This window comes from Chiloscyllium punctatum, chromosome 24, assembly GCF_047496795.1.
Source record: "Chiloscyllium punctatum isolate Juve2018m chromosome 24, sChiPun1.3, whole genome shotgun sequence".
In the NCBI taxonomy this organism is placed as follows: Eukaryota; Metazoa; Chordata; class Chondrichthyes; order Orectolobiformes; family Hemiscylliidae; genus Chiloscyllium; species Chiloscyllium punctatum.
This window is the reverse complement of record NC_092762.1, coordinates 77,643,608-77,660,912: the sequence shown is the minus strand read 5'-3', so window position 1 is coordinate 77,660,912 and position 17,305 is coordinate 77,643,608. Positions and strand designations below refer to the sequence as shown.

Genomic DNA, 17,305 nt, shown 5'->3' with positions numbered 1-17,305 from the left:
TCCAGTTCAAAAAGCGTGCAGAAGAAATTTACAAGGACATTGCTGGGTTGGATGGTTGAGCTATAGGTGGAGGCTATTTTCCTAGAAGCATCGGAGGCTGAGGCGTGATCTTATAGATGTTGAGGGGCATAGATAAGGCAAGTTGTGAAGGTCTTTTCTCCAGCTAGGAGAGTCCAAAACTAGAGGACATAGATTCAAGATGCGAGGGGAAGCATATAAAAGGCACCCAAGGGGCAGCTTTTTCATACTGAGGGTGGTGTGTGTATGGAATGAGGAAGTAATGGAAGCTGGTACAATAACAACTTTTAAAAGACATCTGGATAGGCACATGAATAGGGAGGATCTAGAAGGAAATGGGCCAAATGCTGGCAAATGGGATCAGATCATTTTAGGATGTCTGTTCCCTGTGGATGAATTGGACTTAAAGGGTCTGTTTCCATTCCTGTATGACTCCAACATGCCCAAAATAAGGTGCTGATTGCTCAAAACTGGCTCTGGCAAGCAGAACCTAAGAGTTAATAATATGCCTGATACTTGACTTTCAAAGCAACTGTTGAAGTGAGCAATAGGTGTATTGCCATTTGTAAAACGAAAGAGGGCAGGACCTAAAAGGTTAATGGTACGGCCCTGGGTAGTGTTGAACAGAGAGGCTTAGGGATTCCGGTATATAATTCTTTGAAAGTTGCATCACAAGTATAGATTTGAAACATGGCATTCCAACTGAACTCTATCAACAAACGCATTGACTTGGACCCCATTTACCCACCCCTGAGAAAAAGAATAGGAAATGACATCACCATCCCAAAGAAACGCAAACATACAAATAGGAAGTAGGAGACATCAGCAATGCTTTATCCGGAGGCTCACCTGAGGATGTTACTTGGTATGGTGACAAAACATCTGAAACCTTTCAGCTCAGTGAGCAAACCTACATCCATGAGTAGAGTTGTTAAGCAGCCGTTTAGCACACGTCTTCATTGTTCAGACTATTTGAGCATAGGAATTGGAATATCATGTTAAGGTTGTGCAGGATGTTGGTGAGGCCACTTTTGGAGTTCTGTGCAGTTCTGGTCATCCAGCTATAGGAAGAAAATTATTACTTTGGAGAGTGTTCAGAAAAGTTTACCAGGATGTTGCTGGATTGGAGGGCTTGAGTTATAAAGATAAACTGGGTCTCTTTTCCACTGGAGCATGGGTTAAAGGGTGACCTTAGAGATTTTTAAAATCATAAAGGGTATAGGTAAGGTGAACTGCAAAGGTCTTTTCCCTATTTTGGGGGGGGGGGGGATTGGGGAGTTCAAAACAAGGGGGCATATTTTTAAAGTGAGAGGTGAAAGATTTAAAAGGGTCTTGAGATGCACCTTTTGCACACGGTGGTTTGCATGTGGAATGAACTATCATAGGAAGTGATGGGTTGTCAGGTACAATTGCAAAAAAGACATTTGGACAAATTGGAAAAGTTTGGAAGGATATGGGCAAAATGCAGGGCAAGCGGGATTAGTTTCATTTGAGAATCTTGGTATGGACAAGTTGGATCGAAGGAGCTGTTTCCATGCTGTGTAACTATAACATTCCCAGGATGATGACAGAAATGCTTTTGAGGATGTCTTGAAAGCATCACTCAAAGTCAAAACATTCCTATTCTTAGCCTGTTACACTCTACTGGGAACAATCCAAGTTTGTCCAGCCTCCTCTTGTTGCCTGGTCTGTAATGTGTTAGCAATATCCTGGTAAGCCTCTTGCACCCTCTTCAAAGCCTCCATATCCTTCATATTGTGTGGTGGCCTTAACTATACAGACTACTCCAAATATGATCCAACCAAAATCTTAAAGCCTCAACTTGACTTAGCAACTTCTGTATTCGATGGCCTGACTGTTGAAGGCAAGCATCTTTACCAATTTATTCATGTGCATTGCCAGTTTCAGGGAGCTATTGACTTCCATCTCAAGATTGCTCAGTATATGAATGCTCCTAAGGATCCTGCCATTCGTTTAGAATGGCATCGTGGTCAATGCAGACATGATGGGCCAAAGAATTTGTGCTGTACTGTTATGTTCTAAATTGTGACCAACCAAAATGGAGGTAACTTATCGACCTGACACTTCCAAGTGACACATGGCCTGCATGTGACAAGGTTGGCCAGATGCACATTGGCCATATCAGCCATTTCCAATCCCATTAAACTCTATTTGAAACAAGTCATTCTTAATCATGAGGCTGTCCAAGTGAATAGATCTCCCTTATTAAATAAAAGTTTTTTTTTAAGAAAACTTCTGAAATTACCACTTTACATTTCTAATTTCCTATTTTGGGACAATTTCTAATTTTTTATGTTAGCTCTAGTTCTCATTTTCTTTACATCTGTTCTTCAGTGCACAAGCATTTCATTTTTAAGTTTCAAATTTCATCAATCTGTTTATTCATACAAACACACAACACTATCCTTATGTATACTTCACTTCCTCACTGATAATTTGTAACTTTTTAAATTCCTGTTTACATAGTTCCCATGGCTCTTTTATAGTTCTGGTCACTATATTTTTTTCCATTTAATCTGGGCAAGGTCACGTTTTATCTCCTTATAATTAGCCACTTTCAAGTACAAGTCCTGTTCAACTTGCCTGCTCCTTTGCTGAACCTACTTATGCTATTATTTCTCAAAACTGAAATATCTTTAAACTTTTTTTCCATTTCCTTTTATTCATTGCTTTTATTGTATTTGTGTAGTGCTTTTGATGTAATAAAGCAACTGCTTCAGAGCAGTATTACAAAGCAAAATCTGATGCTGAGCCTTATTAAGCAATGAAATAAAGAATTGTAGGTGCTGAAAATCTGGAAAAAAAAATTGCTGGTGAAATTCAGCAGGTCTGGCAGCATCAGTGGGAAGAAAGCATCTCTAGTCCAGTGACTCCTCTGCGGTTCTAGTGAAGATACTGCCAGACCTGCTGAGTTTTGCCAGCATTTTCAGTTCTTATTAGGCAACATTAGGACAGGTGACCAAAAATTTGTGTCAGTGCTTTAAGTGTCTTAAAGGCAGAAAGGGAAAGGCAGAGAGCTTTCTGGTTGGTCTCTACCTGTATTCCAGTTTTTTTTCTCAAATGGGTCTGCAGAGTAGACATGTAGTGAGGAAAACAAAAAATAAACTGAGCCGGTTTGATGTGATACAAGAGGCAAAGCAGAATGTGACTTCCATAAATGCATCTCACGGTTGGTTGGACATCTCACCTTGAAGAAGCGCATGCAATGAAGGAGCACAAAGTAGCAGGTAAACTCAGTTGTTGAGCAGTGTGCTCCAGGCGAGTTCACCCTTGGTCAGAAAGAATTTTATTAAAGATTTAAATAAATTTAGCTATTATTTCAGTTTTGTTTTAGATGTTGGCATGTAAGTTGACCTGAAAAATTCCTCCAAGATGGGTTGATATATGTGCCAAAATAAGGTGTTGCTCACCATTTTGAAATGTTAACAGTATCCAATGCTAGAATTGGGCATGCCCTAACTCCTGTGTATTTTGGCAGCATAGCTTGACCATGCGCCCTGCTTTAAGGTATGTCAAAGATGTTTACAAGAGGAAAAATTGATTCTGCTAGACCACGTGCCCTGCTGTAAGGTATGTCAAAGGTGTTTACAGGAGGAAAAATTGATTCTGATTAATGAGTATAGCATGTTGAGCATGATAGAAAGAATCGATGTAAATACCCAGGCTCGATAATTTTAAGTAACTGGTTCAGATGTGGTGAAACAGTTTGGAACAGGTACAAAGTGAATCTAAGCCTTTTACCTCAGAGGCAGACACTACCACTATGACAACATGAGCTGTCATGAATATTTTCTAATCAATCTATTGAGAATTGAAGGAGCAAATAAGTGCAGATGCTAGAATTGGTGCTGAAAGCAACCAATGCAGATCAGGCAGCATCCATGGAGAGAGAGAGAGAGCAAGCTAATGTTTTGAGTCTAGGTGACTCTTCATCAGAGCTGAAATGTAGTGTAGAGGGAACAGGCAGCATTTATGCTATAGTTGGGGTGTGTGGATGAGGGAGAAAAGATGTTCAGATTAAGTGATCGGAATGTGAGAATGGCAGAACATCTTAAAAGACATATACTGGATTAGTGGTGCTGGAAGAGCACAGCAGTTCAGGCAGCATCCAAGGAGCAGCAAAATCGACGTTTCGGGCAAAAGCCCTTCCTGATGAAGGGCTTTTGCCCGAAACGTCGATTTCGCTGCTCCTTGGATGCTGCCTGAACTGCTGTGCTCTTCCAGCACCACTAATCCAGTATTTGGTTTTCAGCACCTGCCGTTATTGTTTTTACCAACTTAAAAGACAGTCCCACTGCGGTGGGGGAGGGGAGAGAGAATGTAACAAGCTAAAAGAAAGGGAAGAATGAGAGTTGGTTTACAATTTGAAGGTGTTAAACTCAATATTAAGTCCAGAAGGATGTAAAGTGCCTAGTCTGAAGATGAGATATTGTACCTCCAGTTTGCGTTCTGATTCACATAAGCATTGATATTGAGAATTGTTATTGCACTCCTCTGGAGCAGGTAGAATTTGAAAGTGGGCCTCCTGGCACAGATGTAGGGGCACTACCACTCTTCTAGATGAACCCTTAGAGCCCTGTTTTTGTGCTCACTAGATTTTTAAAATCAACCTATTCAGAAAAATGTCAGGTGTAGGTGGCACCTGCACCTGAGCCTCCTGGCCCACAGGTTGGGACATTTATCATTGCACGAGGAGAAAGTGAGGACCGCAGATGCTGGAGATCAGAGTCGAAAGTGTGATGCTCGAAAAGCACAGCAAGTCAGGCAGCATCCAAGGAGCAGGAGAAATGATATTTGGACATAACATCAGGAATGATGAAGAGCTTATCATTGCACCACAACTCAAAAAGACCTTTTATATACAGGGTATATATATCATTTTTGAGACCACTAAATAAAGCCACTTCTACCTACACAAAATAACTGAAGGAACTGTGCATGCTGTAAATCCGAATCAAAACAGAAATTGCTGAAAAAACTCAGCAGGTCTGAGGAAGGGGCCATTCGTTCTGAAACGTTAATGCTAAATTGCTAGAAAAGCATTTGTGACAAGAAGTCAGCATTAAGGTTTAGGACGAATGACCCGCTGAGCTTTTCCAGCACTTTCTGTTTTTTGTTTCTATCTATATACCATAATTTGTGGTACTCAAGTATGTTCACCCAGGTGTTATGAGTACTATGTAGTATATTTTTGGTGGGGTGTGGGTAACTAAAAGACCAGGTTTACTAATTCATTTATTAAAAAGAATTCTTGTCTTTATAGTGCAATGGTAGTGTCTCTATCCTCTACTGGAGGCAGTAGTTCAAATCCCCACTTGCACCAGAGGTCACAGTCGTAGAGATGTACAGCAGCACAGAAACAGACCCTTCAGTCCAACCCATCCATGCCAACCAGATATCCTAAATTACTCTAGTCCCATTCGCCAGTACTTGGCCCATCTACCTCAGGACCCTTCCTATTCATATACCCATGCAGATGTCTTTTAAATATTGTAATTGTACTAGCCTCCACGACTTCCTCTGGCAGCTGATTCCATACGCTCACCACCCTCTGCATGAAAAGGTTTTCCTTCACGTCCCTTTTAAATCTTTCCCCTCACTCTAAATCTATGCCCTCTAGTTTTACACTCTTTCCCCACCCCCCACCCCCCCTCCCCCCTCCATCCCAGGGAAAAGACCTTGGAGAAAGTGAGAACTGGAGATCAGAGTCGAAAGGCGTGGTTCTGGAAAACCACAGCAGGTCAGGCAGCATCCGAGGAGTATCAGAGTCACCATTTCTGATGAAGCGCTTATGCCCGAAACATTGACTCTCCTGCTCCTCGGATGCTGCCTGACCTGCCGTGCTTCTCCAGCGCCACACTTTTCAGCAAGGAAGACTTTGTCTATTTATCCTATCTATGCCCCTCATGATTTTATAAACCTGTATAAGGTGACCCCTCAGCCTCCAACACTCCAGGGAAAACCGCCCTAACCTATTCAATCTGTCCCTGTAGCTCAAACCCTCCAACCCTGGTAATACCATCTCTGAACCGGTTCATTACAAAAGGTAGATATGAAAAGGATTCTTCAACAAAACACAATAAACTGCAAATAAACCCGTTGGATTATAACCTAGAGAAACAAAGAGAATAAACATCGTCGACATTGGCTGGTGTGCGCATGCGCAGAGGTTTACGGCCCAAATCCCGCGATATTTGCTGCAGCGGAAACGAGATTTGTCCTTTTCAGAGAGAGCGGGTGAAAATGGTAGGTGTCTGTGTGTGATAGAGCTGAGATAATCCAATGCAATCCTTGTCCATCCGTGCTCTGATTAATAGCGGAACCTCCGTATCGGCGATAATACCGTAGAACGGAGTCAGAACTATAATGTGGGCTGATTATCTTTTGCAAAACCAATTTATATCAATCGGGTCGGTACGGGTGTCTTGTGGGCCTAGGGCTGCTTAATAATGTCGAAAGTGCGTTTACTCCTTAACCCTGGAATAGGCTTATTTTAAACTTGGTGCCATTTTAAACTTGGTAATGGTGCGGGATGGGGTGGGTGCTTTAAGGCTTGGTGCCAATGTGAGAACCATCTGATAGTGGAATTTAAGTTTACGGAGTTCAGGCTCCAAGGCATGAGATTTCCTAAAGGCAGAATCGAATAGATTGCACTGTTTACCCCGATCCTGTGGATATCTTGTGTATTGTCAACATCAGCAAACTTCTAAAGGGAATAAAAGTTGGTTGCACGACCTCATACAATCTGTTTGGAAGCATCAAACATTTTTGAAGCAAAGAAAAATGTAACAGCTGATGGGTTTTAACTAGACGTATTTTACAACACATAATTTACATTCATTTTAAAAATGTGGACTGTCCCTGTGTCCGAACAACTTTTCTGACAGTAATGTGTCATAAGCTCATGTATTTGTAGCAATGTTTATTTTGCTTATCTTTATGATTTCTTTTAAAATAGGCTGACCAAGTAGAACAGAAGAAGAAGAGGACTTTCAGGAAATTCACCTACAGAGGTGTTGACCTGGATCAGCTCCTTGATATGTCCCAGTAAGTTGCAATGTGTTAAATAATAACTTCTGTTGTACAAGATTTATACAGACTAGGAATAAGTGAGGACTGCCGATACTGGACTTGCGAAAAATGTGGTGCTGGGAAAACACAGGTCAAGCACGAGGAGCAGGCGAATTGACATTTTGAACATAAGCCCTTCATCTGAGAAATAAATAGGAGTGGGTAAGTGTGGCTGGGAGGGTGGTAGCTGGGAAGGAGATAAGTAGATGCAGGTGATGATTGTAGGTCAGAGTGGATAAGTGGGAAGAAAGATGGACGTGTGCGACAGTTCAAGAGGGGTTGCCGAGTTGGAGACTTGGACCTGGGATGAGATGGGAGATGAGGAAATTGGTGAAATTGACAGGAATGCCTTGAAATTGAAGGGTCCCATGGCAGAAGATGAGGCATTCTCCCTCCAGGCATTGAGTGGCTAGGATTTGGCGGTAGAGGTAGCCCAGGAGTTGCATGTCCTTGGTGGAGTTGTATACAGCTACCTGGACTATACCTTCTTCCAAACCCCCCCTCTACTTAATGTCCCAAAAATCCTTCCACATCCAGCAAAGATTTTCCTGCACATCTGAACACCTCATCCACTGCCCTCTACATTGGAGAGACAACGCCAACTCTCAGAATATTTCAGGGAAAATCTGAGATACACGCACCAAACAAGCCCACTGCCCTGTGGCCAACCACTTCAACTCCCCCTTCTATTCTGCCAAGGACATGCCAGTCCTGGGCCTCCGCCGCTGCCAATTCCTACCCACCTGATGCCTGGAGGAAAAACACCTCATTTTCCAACTTGGGATCCACCAACCACACAATATAAATGTTGATTTCACTAGTTTCCTTTTCTCTTCTCTGCCCCCCCCCCCCCCCCCCCCCCGAGATCCAACCCTCCACTTGGCACCACCCTCTTGGACTGTCCCACCTGTCCATCTACCTTCCTACCTATTTGTTCCACCCTCTGCTCTAACCTATCACCATCAACCCCCACCTGGATCCACCTATTATCTTTGCTGCTACCTTCCTCCCACCCTCTTCTATTTATCTCTCAACCCCCCCCCCAACCACATTCCTGGTTAAGGAATCATGCCTGAAATGTCAATTCTCCTGCTCTTTGGATGTTGCCTGACCTGCTGTGTTTTTCCAGTGCCACATGTTTTGAGCCGGATTTATACAGTAGAGAAGAATGATCTATGGCTATGTTTTTGGTGTTAAGAATACAGTTTGATTAGTTGATTTATTTCAACTTTTTTGGCTTGACACAAAGGTTTTAACTTTTTATTTGGAGGGGACATGGAGTGTCACAGTATCTGTTGACATTTTGCAAACCGTGGTTGTAAGTTTTCTTGCTGAGCTGGAAGGTTTGTTTTCAGATGTTTCGTCGTCATGCTAGGTAACATAATCAGTGATCCTCCGGTGAAGCAATAGAGATCTGGCCCGCTTTCTGTTTGTGTTTTGGTTTGTTAAGGTGGGTGATATCTTTCTGGTACCACAACACACTGCAGCACCCAGGAACTATGAGCGGCAGAAGAAAAATACAGCGTAGTCAAGAACAATGGGTATACTTTAAATACAGTCTGCTGATTCTTAAACAATGATCTCAAGCAAGTAGACACAACATGCCCAGAAATCCAAGCCACACTAACATACATCAAACACATCTCGGAGATGAATACCAGACTTGGCATCATGGTATCCCACAAATCTACCAACACACTGAAACAGCTACTGATGAACCTAACCTAAAGGACCTTGTACCAACAACCTGCAAAACTAATGTAGTTTACGAAATATCCTGCAAAGACTGTAGCAAACACAACATTGGACAGACAGGCAGAAAAGTATCCATCAGGATACACAAACACCAGTTATCCACTAAAAGACATGACCCACTATCACTAGTATCCTTACATACAGACGAAGAAGGACACCAATTTGACTGGGACAACACATCCACCCTAAGACAGGCTAAACAGCAACACACATGGGAATTTCTAGAGGCCTGGTATTCAAACTGGAACTCCATCAATAAACACATTGATTTGGACCCATTTTACCAACCTCTGGAAGCGGAAATGGTATCACCCACCTTAACAGACCAAGACACGCAAATAGAAAGTGGGACAGAACACCGGAGGCTCACTGATGATGTTACCTGGTATAATGACGAACGTCTGAAATCAAACCTTCCAGCTCAGTGAGCAAACCTACCATCTGAACCTAAACCTGAACTACAAATCTTCTCAAAAATTGCAAATCTTGGATAGTGTGTGAGATTGCACCCTTTTTTTCTGACTTGAGAGCACAGTCTGCTGTCTTTGTTCCTCTCATTGACTGCAGGAACGATCGAAAGAGCAGTAATTTGCACACATTAACTTACGTCAAAGCAATTAGATCACATACTCTGAATTTCAAACTGGGACTGCAACCAACAAATTTCTATCTCCATTGAATAAAGAACAAAGAAAATTACAGCACAGGAACAGGTCCTTCCGCCGTCCAAGCCTGCGTAGATCCAGGTCCTCTATCTAAACCTGTCACCTATTTTGTATTCCTCTGTATTCCTCTGCTCCCTGCCCATTCATGTATCTGCCTAGGTACATCTTAATGATGTAATTGTGCCCGCCTCCATCACTTCTGCTGGCAACGCATTCCAGGCACCCATCACCCTCTGCATAAAGAACTTTCCATGCATATCTCCCTTAAACTTTTCCCCTCACTTGAACTCATGACCCCTCGTAATTGCTGCCATCTGATCCTGGCACTCACTTAGAAGCAGCATGTATTGAACAAAAGATGTAATCTGGTCTAGTTTTAAAATGGTTAGGCTTTTGGAAATGCCCAATGCTATTGCAAACTACATTAAACATAAATTAATGAGCCTATTGTTGAGAATTTGCGCTGAGATTTTGCTTTTGTTTTCAGTGAACAGCTGATGCAGTTGTATTGTGCTCGTCAGCGGAGGCGTGTGAACAGAGGCCTCCGCCGTAAGCAGCAGTCCCTTCTGAAAAGGCTGCGCAAAGCCAAAAAGGAAGCTCCTCCAATGGAGAAACCAGAAGTCGTCAAGACTCACCTCAGGGATATGGTTATCCTCCCAGAGATGGTTGGTAGTATGGTGGGTGTGTACAATGGCAAAACCTTCAACCAGGTTGAAATCAAGGTAAGGTGAATTTGCTCCTGAATTGTGGTTTCATTGGCAAGTTTTTTAATACATATTTTGACGAAGGTGGAATGCAATATTGAAAACTAATCACAGAATCATGTGCTGCATTGTTAAGCATTAGCTGCTTCAATTTTGAGTCCAGATAGATGACCATGATTTTTGTTTCATCTGCGGATATATTTCATTTTCTGTTGCTGCTAATAGGTGATGTGCAGATAGGTAATCTTGGGCAATGCCATTGGGGACAGTGCTGTAATCAAACAATAGAATTTTACAGCAAAAAAGTTGGACATTTGGTCCAATTTCTTTTTGCCTTTGCTGGCTCTTCAGGGAAGCTTTCTAAATAATCTCATGCCCCTTTTTCCATTTTGTCAAACATTTGAGTATTTCTTATAATGGGGAAGTCTGCTGTGATGCTTCATGCTACGTGGAAAAGCAGGGTCAGCAGCCTGGATAAAAAAAGAGAACAATGTTTTTCCGTATTGTTGAGCTGAGAGACTTGTTGCCAAAGCTTTTCATCTCACACTAACCAAGACAAACGCGTGAATGCCAAATTCCAAACAATCACAACAGGTTAAAGTACATGAGTAAAGGGTGCCGATTGGTTGCAGTGTTGCTATTGTGAAAGCAACTGGGAACTATTGCCTTCCTAAGATCCTGGGTAATTCGGAAAAGATGCAGTGTTCCTGTATTGTATTGCTATATACACGACGTAACATGATTACTCGAGGTGACCAATGTAAATATTCTGTTTTGTTGATGTTGACAATAGGTCATAGACAGAAACCCAACATTACTATTCCCACGTTCCCATTTCCTGACACTGGAAGCTGAAATTTACCCACCCAGTAATTTTTGAAAAAGAAAACAATAAATCTTGTGCTAAAATTCCTGGATGGATGTTAGCATTTTCTGTTGCATTGATCACTGAAAATCTTTGTCTCTAACAGCCCTAATTACTTCTGCCACTGAGGTTGTCCTCAGTTGGCTCAGCTATTGTGTATCAGTGATGGCTATCCGTACAAGTGGGTTCCCAGACCTCCTGAAATAATTTCAATTCATTCAAATGCTAAGTTCTGAGCACTATTCATTCAATGTTGCAAAATGATCGGTTAACAGTCACCTTGACCCCCTGAAATTCTGCCTGCATATATTGAAGCCAATCAGGTTTCAGATTAGGAGGGAGGCGATAGTGAGTGTTATTGATGCTGGACCAGTAGTTCAGAGGCTACTGCTATGAGGCCACTTGCTGAATTCTGACCATTGCAGATGGTAGTATTTGAATTTGAGTAATAAAGCTAGAATGAAAACTAGTCTAATGATGATTATGAAGCAGTTATTGAAAACCCTGTTTGATACACTGATATTCTTTTAGACGGGAGGAAATCTGCCATCCACACTTGGTCTCATCTGTGACTCAGGCCTACAATAATGTGTTGTGCCTCTTAAGTACCAGTGTTTGAGAGGATTGAAATTGGACGGACCATCCAGCATTGACACAAGTTACTGGAAATGACAGCAATACAAAGACCTGCCAGTCCTGCAAACAAATCACTGATGTGTCGGGGCTTGTGCCTGAAAATGTCTTTCACAGGGGCTTGAACCTTACAGTGTCCAAGACGCTGCCGTTGCCATCCCTGACAGGTCATACCCACCAGAGGTGGTGGCACTATGGTATACAGTCTGCGAAGGAGTTGCTTTTGAAGTCCTCAACATTACTGTGAGCCTCATCAAGTCTCATGGTATCAAGTTAGACCTGGGCGAGGAAATCTACTGCTCCCTCTGTAGATCAATGAGCGCACCTACATTTTGAACAACCCTTGAAGAATGCACTCAGGGCAGCGAGATGTCCATTACCAAGAGTGACTCGGTAGGACCACAGCTGACTAAACTGGGATAGTCTTAAAGGGCACAAGAAAGATCTAGGAGCAGAAGCAGGCCATTTTGCCCTTCAAGTGTACTCCACTAATCAATGAGATTATAGCTAATCTGATGATCCTCATCTTTTCTCCACTGCCCTTGGTTCCTTATGTTTATCTCCGCCTTGAAGGTACTTAATAGCCCAGCCTCTACAGCCCTCTGCAGGAAAGAATTCCACAAATTTGCTGGAAAATTCTCATTTCCCTATTTTTATACTCCATTTTCTTTGGAATATACACCAACATTCCACTTGTTTTCCCTGTTTAATCTGCTAAACTTCAATGCCAGCGTTTCAAGATTCATGCATGAGGACTAAAATCCCTTATGTCAATGTAAAATATTTATTTGAAAAGGGAAGGTGACAGTAAACTAGTACCTAGAGGCCAGTTAGTTTAATGCCCATTATCAGACATTTCCAGAATCTTAAGAATTCTTGGACTGTTACTGCCCAGTGCACCCGCTGTCTGTCTAGGTAGCCTAGGATGCATCCCATAGGTGCTAGACTGGGTTTGCAGCAGGTGGTGAGGTAACCAGTTAAGGGAAAGTGTATTTTTCCCTTGTCCTCACCCATCTACCTATGACCGATGTCTGTCCATGATGATCTTGGTAGATCTCCACATTGAAGATGGCTGTAATAGTTTTGTGTGGCATTACTACTATGCTGAATGACTTTGACTTGCTATCCCTGTTTGAAATAAAAGTTAATTGACAATGGTGTTTTGTGGGTCGTAATTAGCATTGTATTCAACAACATTCTGTAATCTCGTGGTTTGGTATAGCTGATGCTCTTATTACTTGGCCAAGTGAAGGAATCGACCCTGGTTCACTGAAGAGTACAGGAGGGCATACCAGGAGCCAATGTCAGTTTAGTGAAGCTATAGTACAAGGCTAGCACTTCAGACAATGGAAGCAGCTTAATGTAAGAACAAAGTTAAGTGATCCAGCGACCACGGATCAGATCTAAACTCTGCAGTCCTGCTGCACATTGTGAGTTATTTTATAGGCTACCACCATTCATAACTCTCTGGAAGAGAACCCTCCACAAGTAAGCCCATACTCCATATTGGAGAAGTCCAGCACCCCTTATTGTAAAAGACAAGTCTGTTTCCAGATCTGTCTTCAAGCAGAGGTGCTCAGTGAGTGACCCATCTTTGTTTCTCCTGAGGTCCTCAGCACCACAGATGTCAGTCTTCAGCCAAATTGATTCACTCCACATGATATTTCAAATGGCTGAAGGCACTAGTTACTGCAAAGGCTATGGGCTTTGACAGCAGTCCAGAACTAGTTTTGAAGATTTGTGTTTCAGGCCTAGCTGCAACTTGTGTGAAGTTGTTCCAGGATGATTACAATAGTGGTATCTGCCTGGTAGTGTGGGAAGTTGCTCAGGTATACCAGTATATCAGTCGTCCTCATCAGTAATGTAACGGAAGGTGTCAAGTGGCTTTACTCCATCATACCCTGTTTGCTGACACTCAATTTGGGTTATGCTAGGCCATTCAGCTTCTGACCTCATTGTAGCTTTAGTCCAAGTGTAGACAAAAGAGTTGACCTGCAGAGGGGTAGTGACAGTGACTGACCTTGACATCAAGCCTATATTTGCTGACAAATGGCAGTAAGGAACCCTAGCAAAACTGGAGTTGTTGGAAATTTAGGTAAGCTCTCCATTGGTTAGAGTCATACTTAGCACCAAGGAAAGATGGTTGTGATTTTAAAGGTTAATCATCTCAGCAGGATGTTTCTGTAGGAATTCCTCCAAGGTAGTAACTTATGGTGTAAAGCCTTACCTGCTTCATCAGTTACCTTCCTGTCATCGTGAGGTCTTGAGACAGTGATGTGGAATCATTAGCAAACAATGTTTCACAATACTAGCAACAACTCATGTTGAAGCAGTCTGTTTCCAAATCCAGCAAGATGTGGACAATATTCAGGCTTGGGCTGAGGTGTGACATAAAGGTCACTTGTCATCTAAGTGTCAGACAATGAACATCTCCAATAAGGAGCATAGAACCATCACCCCATTGAACTATTCAGTGGCACTGTCATAGCTGAATCCCCTACTGTTAATATCCACAGATAACCATTGACCAGAATCTGAACTAGACCAGCTGTATATATACTGTGGATACAAAAGCAGGTCAGTGGAAGGGAAATCAGTGCCAAATAATTCATCTCTTTTCCCAGTGCCTGCTGTTTGCTTAACCTAATTATGTTCATATTCCAGTCTGCCCAAGGCATTTGTAAATCTGTACCATTTAAAAACAAATCCATGGGAGGATCATTGTAATGATTAAGGCCTATTAATGGCTGCCTGGGAAGATATCTACAAAGTTCTGCCAATGCACTTGTGCAAAGGAAAGCTGTAGATCATTGCAGTAAAACATTTGTACATACCAGAAATTATGTACTAATTTAGAAATTTAATAGTAGACTGAAATTTGATCTTTGTTATAAAATAATACAAAATGCAATAATAAGGTTTCAATGGTTTACAGGAAAAAATCATAGGTGCAGGTTTAATGGTGATGGCTGACCTATTTTATGCTGTAGAATTTTGTTGATGTGATGGGGAAGAGCTGCATTGATGAAACTACTTACACTGTAACTGCAACAAGAATATCTATTTTACTAAGGCATGGAACTGTTTGGCGTAACTTGCCAACCTGCCACTGTGTGGTGCAATGTGTTGGAGTTGTACCTTGTCTTCAGAGAAATGGAATTGGATCTCTCCTTATCTTTGGTGGTTTTAGTTATTGTAGTGTTGACAGAATGGTTTTAACACCAGAGAAGTGTGTTACAGTTTAAAGCCATTTTTTTCTCATGACTAATTTAGATGGCAGAAAGGGCAGCTGGCATATAGATTAGTTAATGCTTCTGGAAAAGCAATGTGTATATTTCACAATTTGAGGAAAAGTATCTGAAAGCAAGTCAGCTTCATTATAGCATAATTCTCCATGCAAAACATAGTTGTGCTGTAGGCTTATGAAAAGGGTGGAGGAGCAGTGAAGCCATGTTACATTTATTGGTGAGGGTAAAGAAGTGGCCGACCTTTCCATCCTACTGTTTGAAATAGGGCTGCGGAACCTCTGCTTTATGCATATTCATGACAGAAATTGATAGATCTCTGGAGACCGACAGCAGATGAAATAGATACATTTCAAGAATACAGGTTGTTCTACTATAATGCATCAGTTGTGTTCCTCTGCAACCTCGTGCTATGGAAACTGCTGTATAAAATTGCTATACCCATTCAGGTTATCCAAACAGCAGTCACAAATCGTCAATCACCTTATAGCCAATTTGCGTTGATGAAAACGTGTTATACCAGAGCAACCTGTATTGCATTGAGGTTAACTATGATCAAATTGCATGACAGAGCAGGTTCGATGGATTGATTGGCCTACTCCTGGTCCTACGTTGCAATGAAGATTTCAAAAACTAAAATGTCGTGTCAGTGCAGGTGGACTTTAAGGTACATCTCACCTTTAGTAAGTCCAGGCAAACTTATTTCATTCAGTCAAGGAACAGTTAGCTAATCATTTGCTTAATTATGACTACAATCTTTACCAAATTTGTGGGATTTTTATGTGTCGTAAAGGCTGTGCATCCTCTTTATTATTTTTCTTCTGCTTTGATGGTATGCCTTCTGAAACCAGAAGTCAGTGTTGATGCACTGATCGTGTGTATGGACTAGATGTGTAGCCTCATGTTGCACTAACCTAATTACTGGCTTTTACACTCCTGCCTCCATTTTTCTTTGTATCTAGCTCATGGTACCATCATTTTATAAAATCAATATCATTATACTTCTTTTAAAGATCGAAAGGTATAAGTTTTTCTCACAAGCATGGAAGCCATCATAAGCAATAATTTAACTTTGTTTCATTTGAACATTTACAAGGTGAAGGAGAATATACAGATCACAACTGTATTTCGTACTTTAACAATCGAGTCCAATCCAGCCGTGTCTTGAACTCCTGTTATAATTGTTGAGGTTAAAGTAAATTGCTTTGAATTCTTTTCTGAGTTTTACTCTTTTATTTTACAGCCTGAAATGATTGGCCATTATCTTGGCGAGTTCTCCATCACCTACAAGCCTGTGAAGCACGGCAGACCTGGTATCGGTGCCACTCACTCCTCCAGATTCATTCCTCTGAAGTAAACAGTTTGCAATGGAAATGTGTAAATAAAACTTATTTCACTGAATTTAACTTTGTCATTATTCTTTGGATGAGCAGTTTAACAGCTTTCTCACTTCTTGCACTCTAGGTTGGAACATAGATATTTCCTCTGTATGCATTTATCAGGCATTCTGTTTGTCTTTTGCTTAGGTCTTTTTGCAATAAGTTTAAATACATTTTTGCTTTGATCCTTTTAGGTCTTTTTATGAGAATTCAAGCACAACTCGTGATATCTAAGTTGTTCTGCAACATTTTTGAGGATTTATTGAATAAGCGGGGAATAGCTGACGACTAATGAGCCCTCTCTTTCACAGCAGATAGATCGGGAATTTGAGCAGTAGCCCAATTTCATCCAGCTTTATGGATCAGAGCCATAGGGGCTAGATTTGATAACTCTGAAATTGTGGAGATGTCTGATAATTGGCATCAGAATTCATTATGTTCTGTCCTCCCATGAGGAGGTCTGCACTGAATGAAATCTTTGAAGAAATAAGAATGCCTGAAATCTGTCTCAAGTGGAGACATTTGAGAGCAATTGTAAAGAAACCTTGCACAGTACAGTAGAGATTGGCACAGAGGAAGGTTTAATGCTGATCTCATTGCAGTCAGGAGCTAGAGCAGCAATTGGACTCTGGAGTGATACTGAGGTTGTTGTGGATAGCATGCTCTGTAAGATACGTGTTTTTAAATGCTATTGTGTCAGATGACTTCTTGGGATAGCAGTGGAAGCCAAGCTCATAGCATTATGGGTAGCTGTGTTGAGCATGGGAGAAAGAGGTTGAATGACAGGGCTATAGTGATAGAAGATTAGGTAGTAAAGGGAACAGACATGTTTCTGCAGCTACAGAAGATATGTTGTGAGGGAGAAGAAATTGTTGGTGCTGTAGAGAATGGTTTAAATGAGAATGGCAGGGGGTTGCTAACTTCAGGGAGAAGATAGAAACTAAAGACA

The 17,305-nt window shown here is 41.6% G+C and overlaps 1 protein-coding gene across 1 annotated transcript; it reads left to right on the top strand.

The window, feature by feature from the left end:
* The first annotated feature begins 6,183 nt into the window (after positions 1-6,183).
* Positions 6,184-16,378, top strand: rps15 (ribosomal protein S15). Its single transcript, XM_072594242.1, has 4 exons — positions 6,184-6,285; positions 6,998-7,086; positions 10,018-10,252; positions 16,221-16,378. Exons 1-4 carry the CDS (start codon positions 6,199-6,201, stop codon positions 16,332-16,334), a joined length of 525 nt encoding a protein of 174 aa, XP_072450343.1. The 5' UTR covers positions 6,184-6,198; the 3' UTR covers positions 16,335-16,378.
* The last annotated feature ends 927 nt before the right edge of the window (positions 16,379-17,305 follow it).

Bases quoted from the DNA above. Each gene is read 5' to 3' on its own strand.
- rps15 (XM_072594242.1), top strand. From the start codon at position 6,199: ATGCGCAGAGGTTTACGGCCCAAATCCCGCGATATTTGCTGCAGCGGA. The intron at 6,286-6,997 runs GTAGGTGTCTGT...CTTTTAAAATAG, and splicing joins AGAGAGAGCGGGTGAAAATG to GCTGACCAAGTAGAACAGAA. The intron at 7,087-10,017 runs GTAAGTTGCAAT...TTTTGTTTTCAG, and splicing joins CAGCTCCTTGATATGTCCCA to TGAACAGCTGATGCAGTTGT.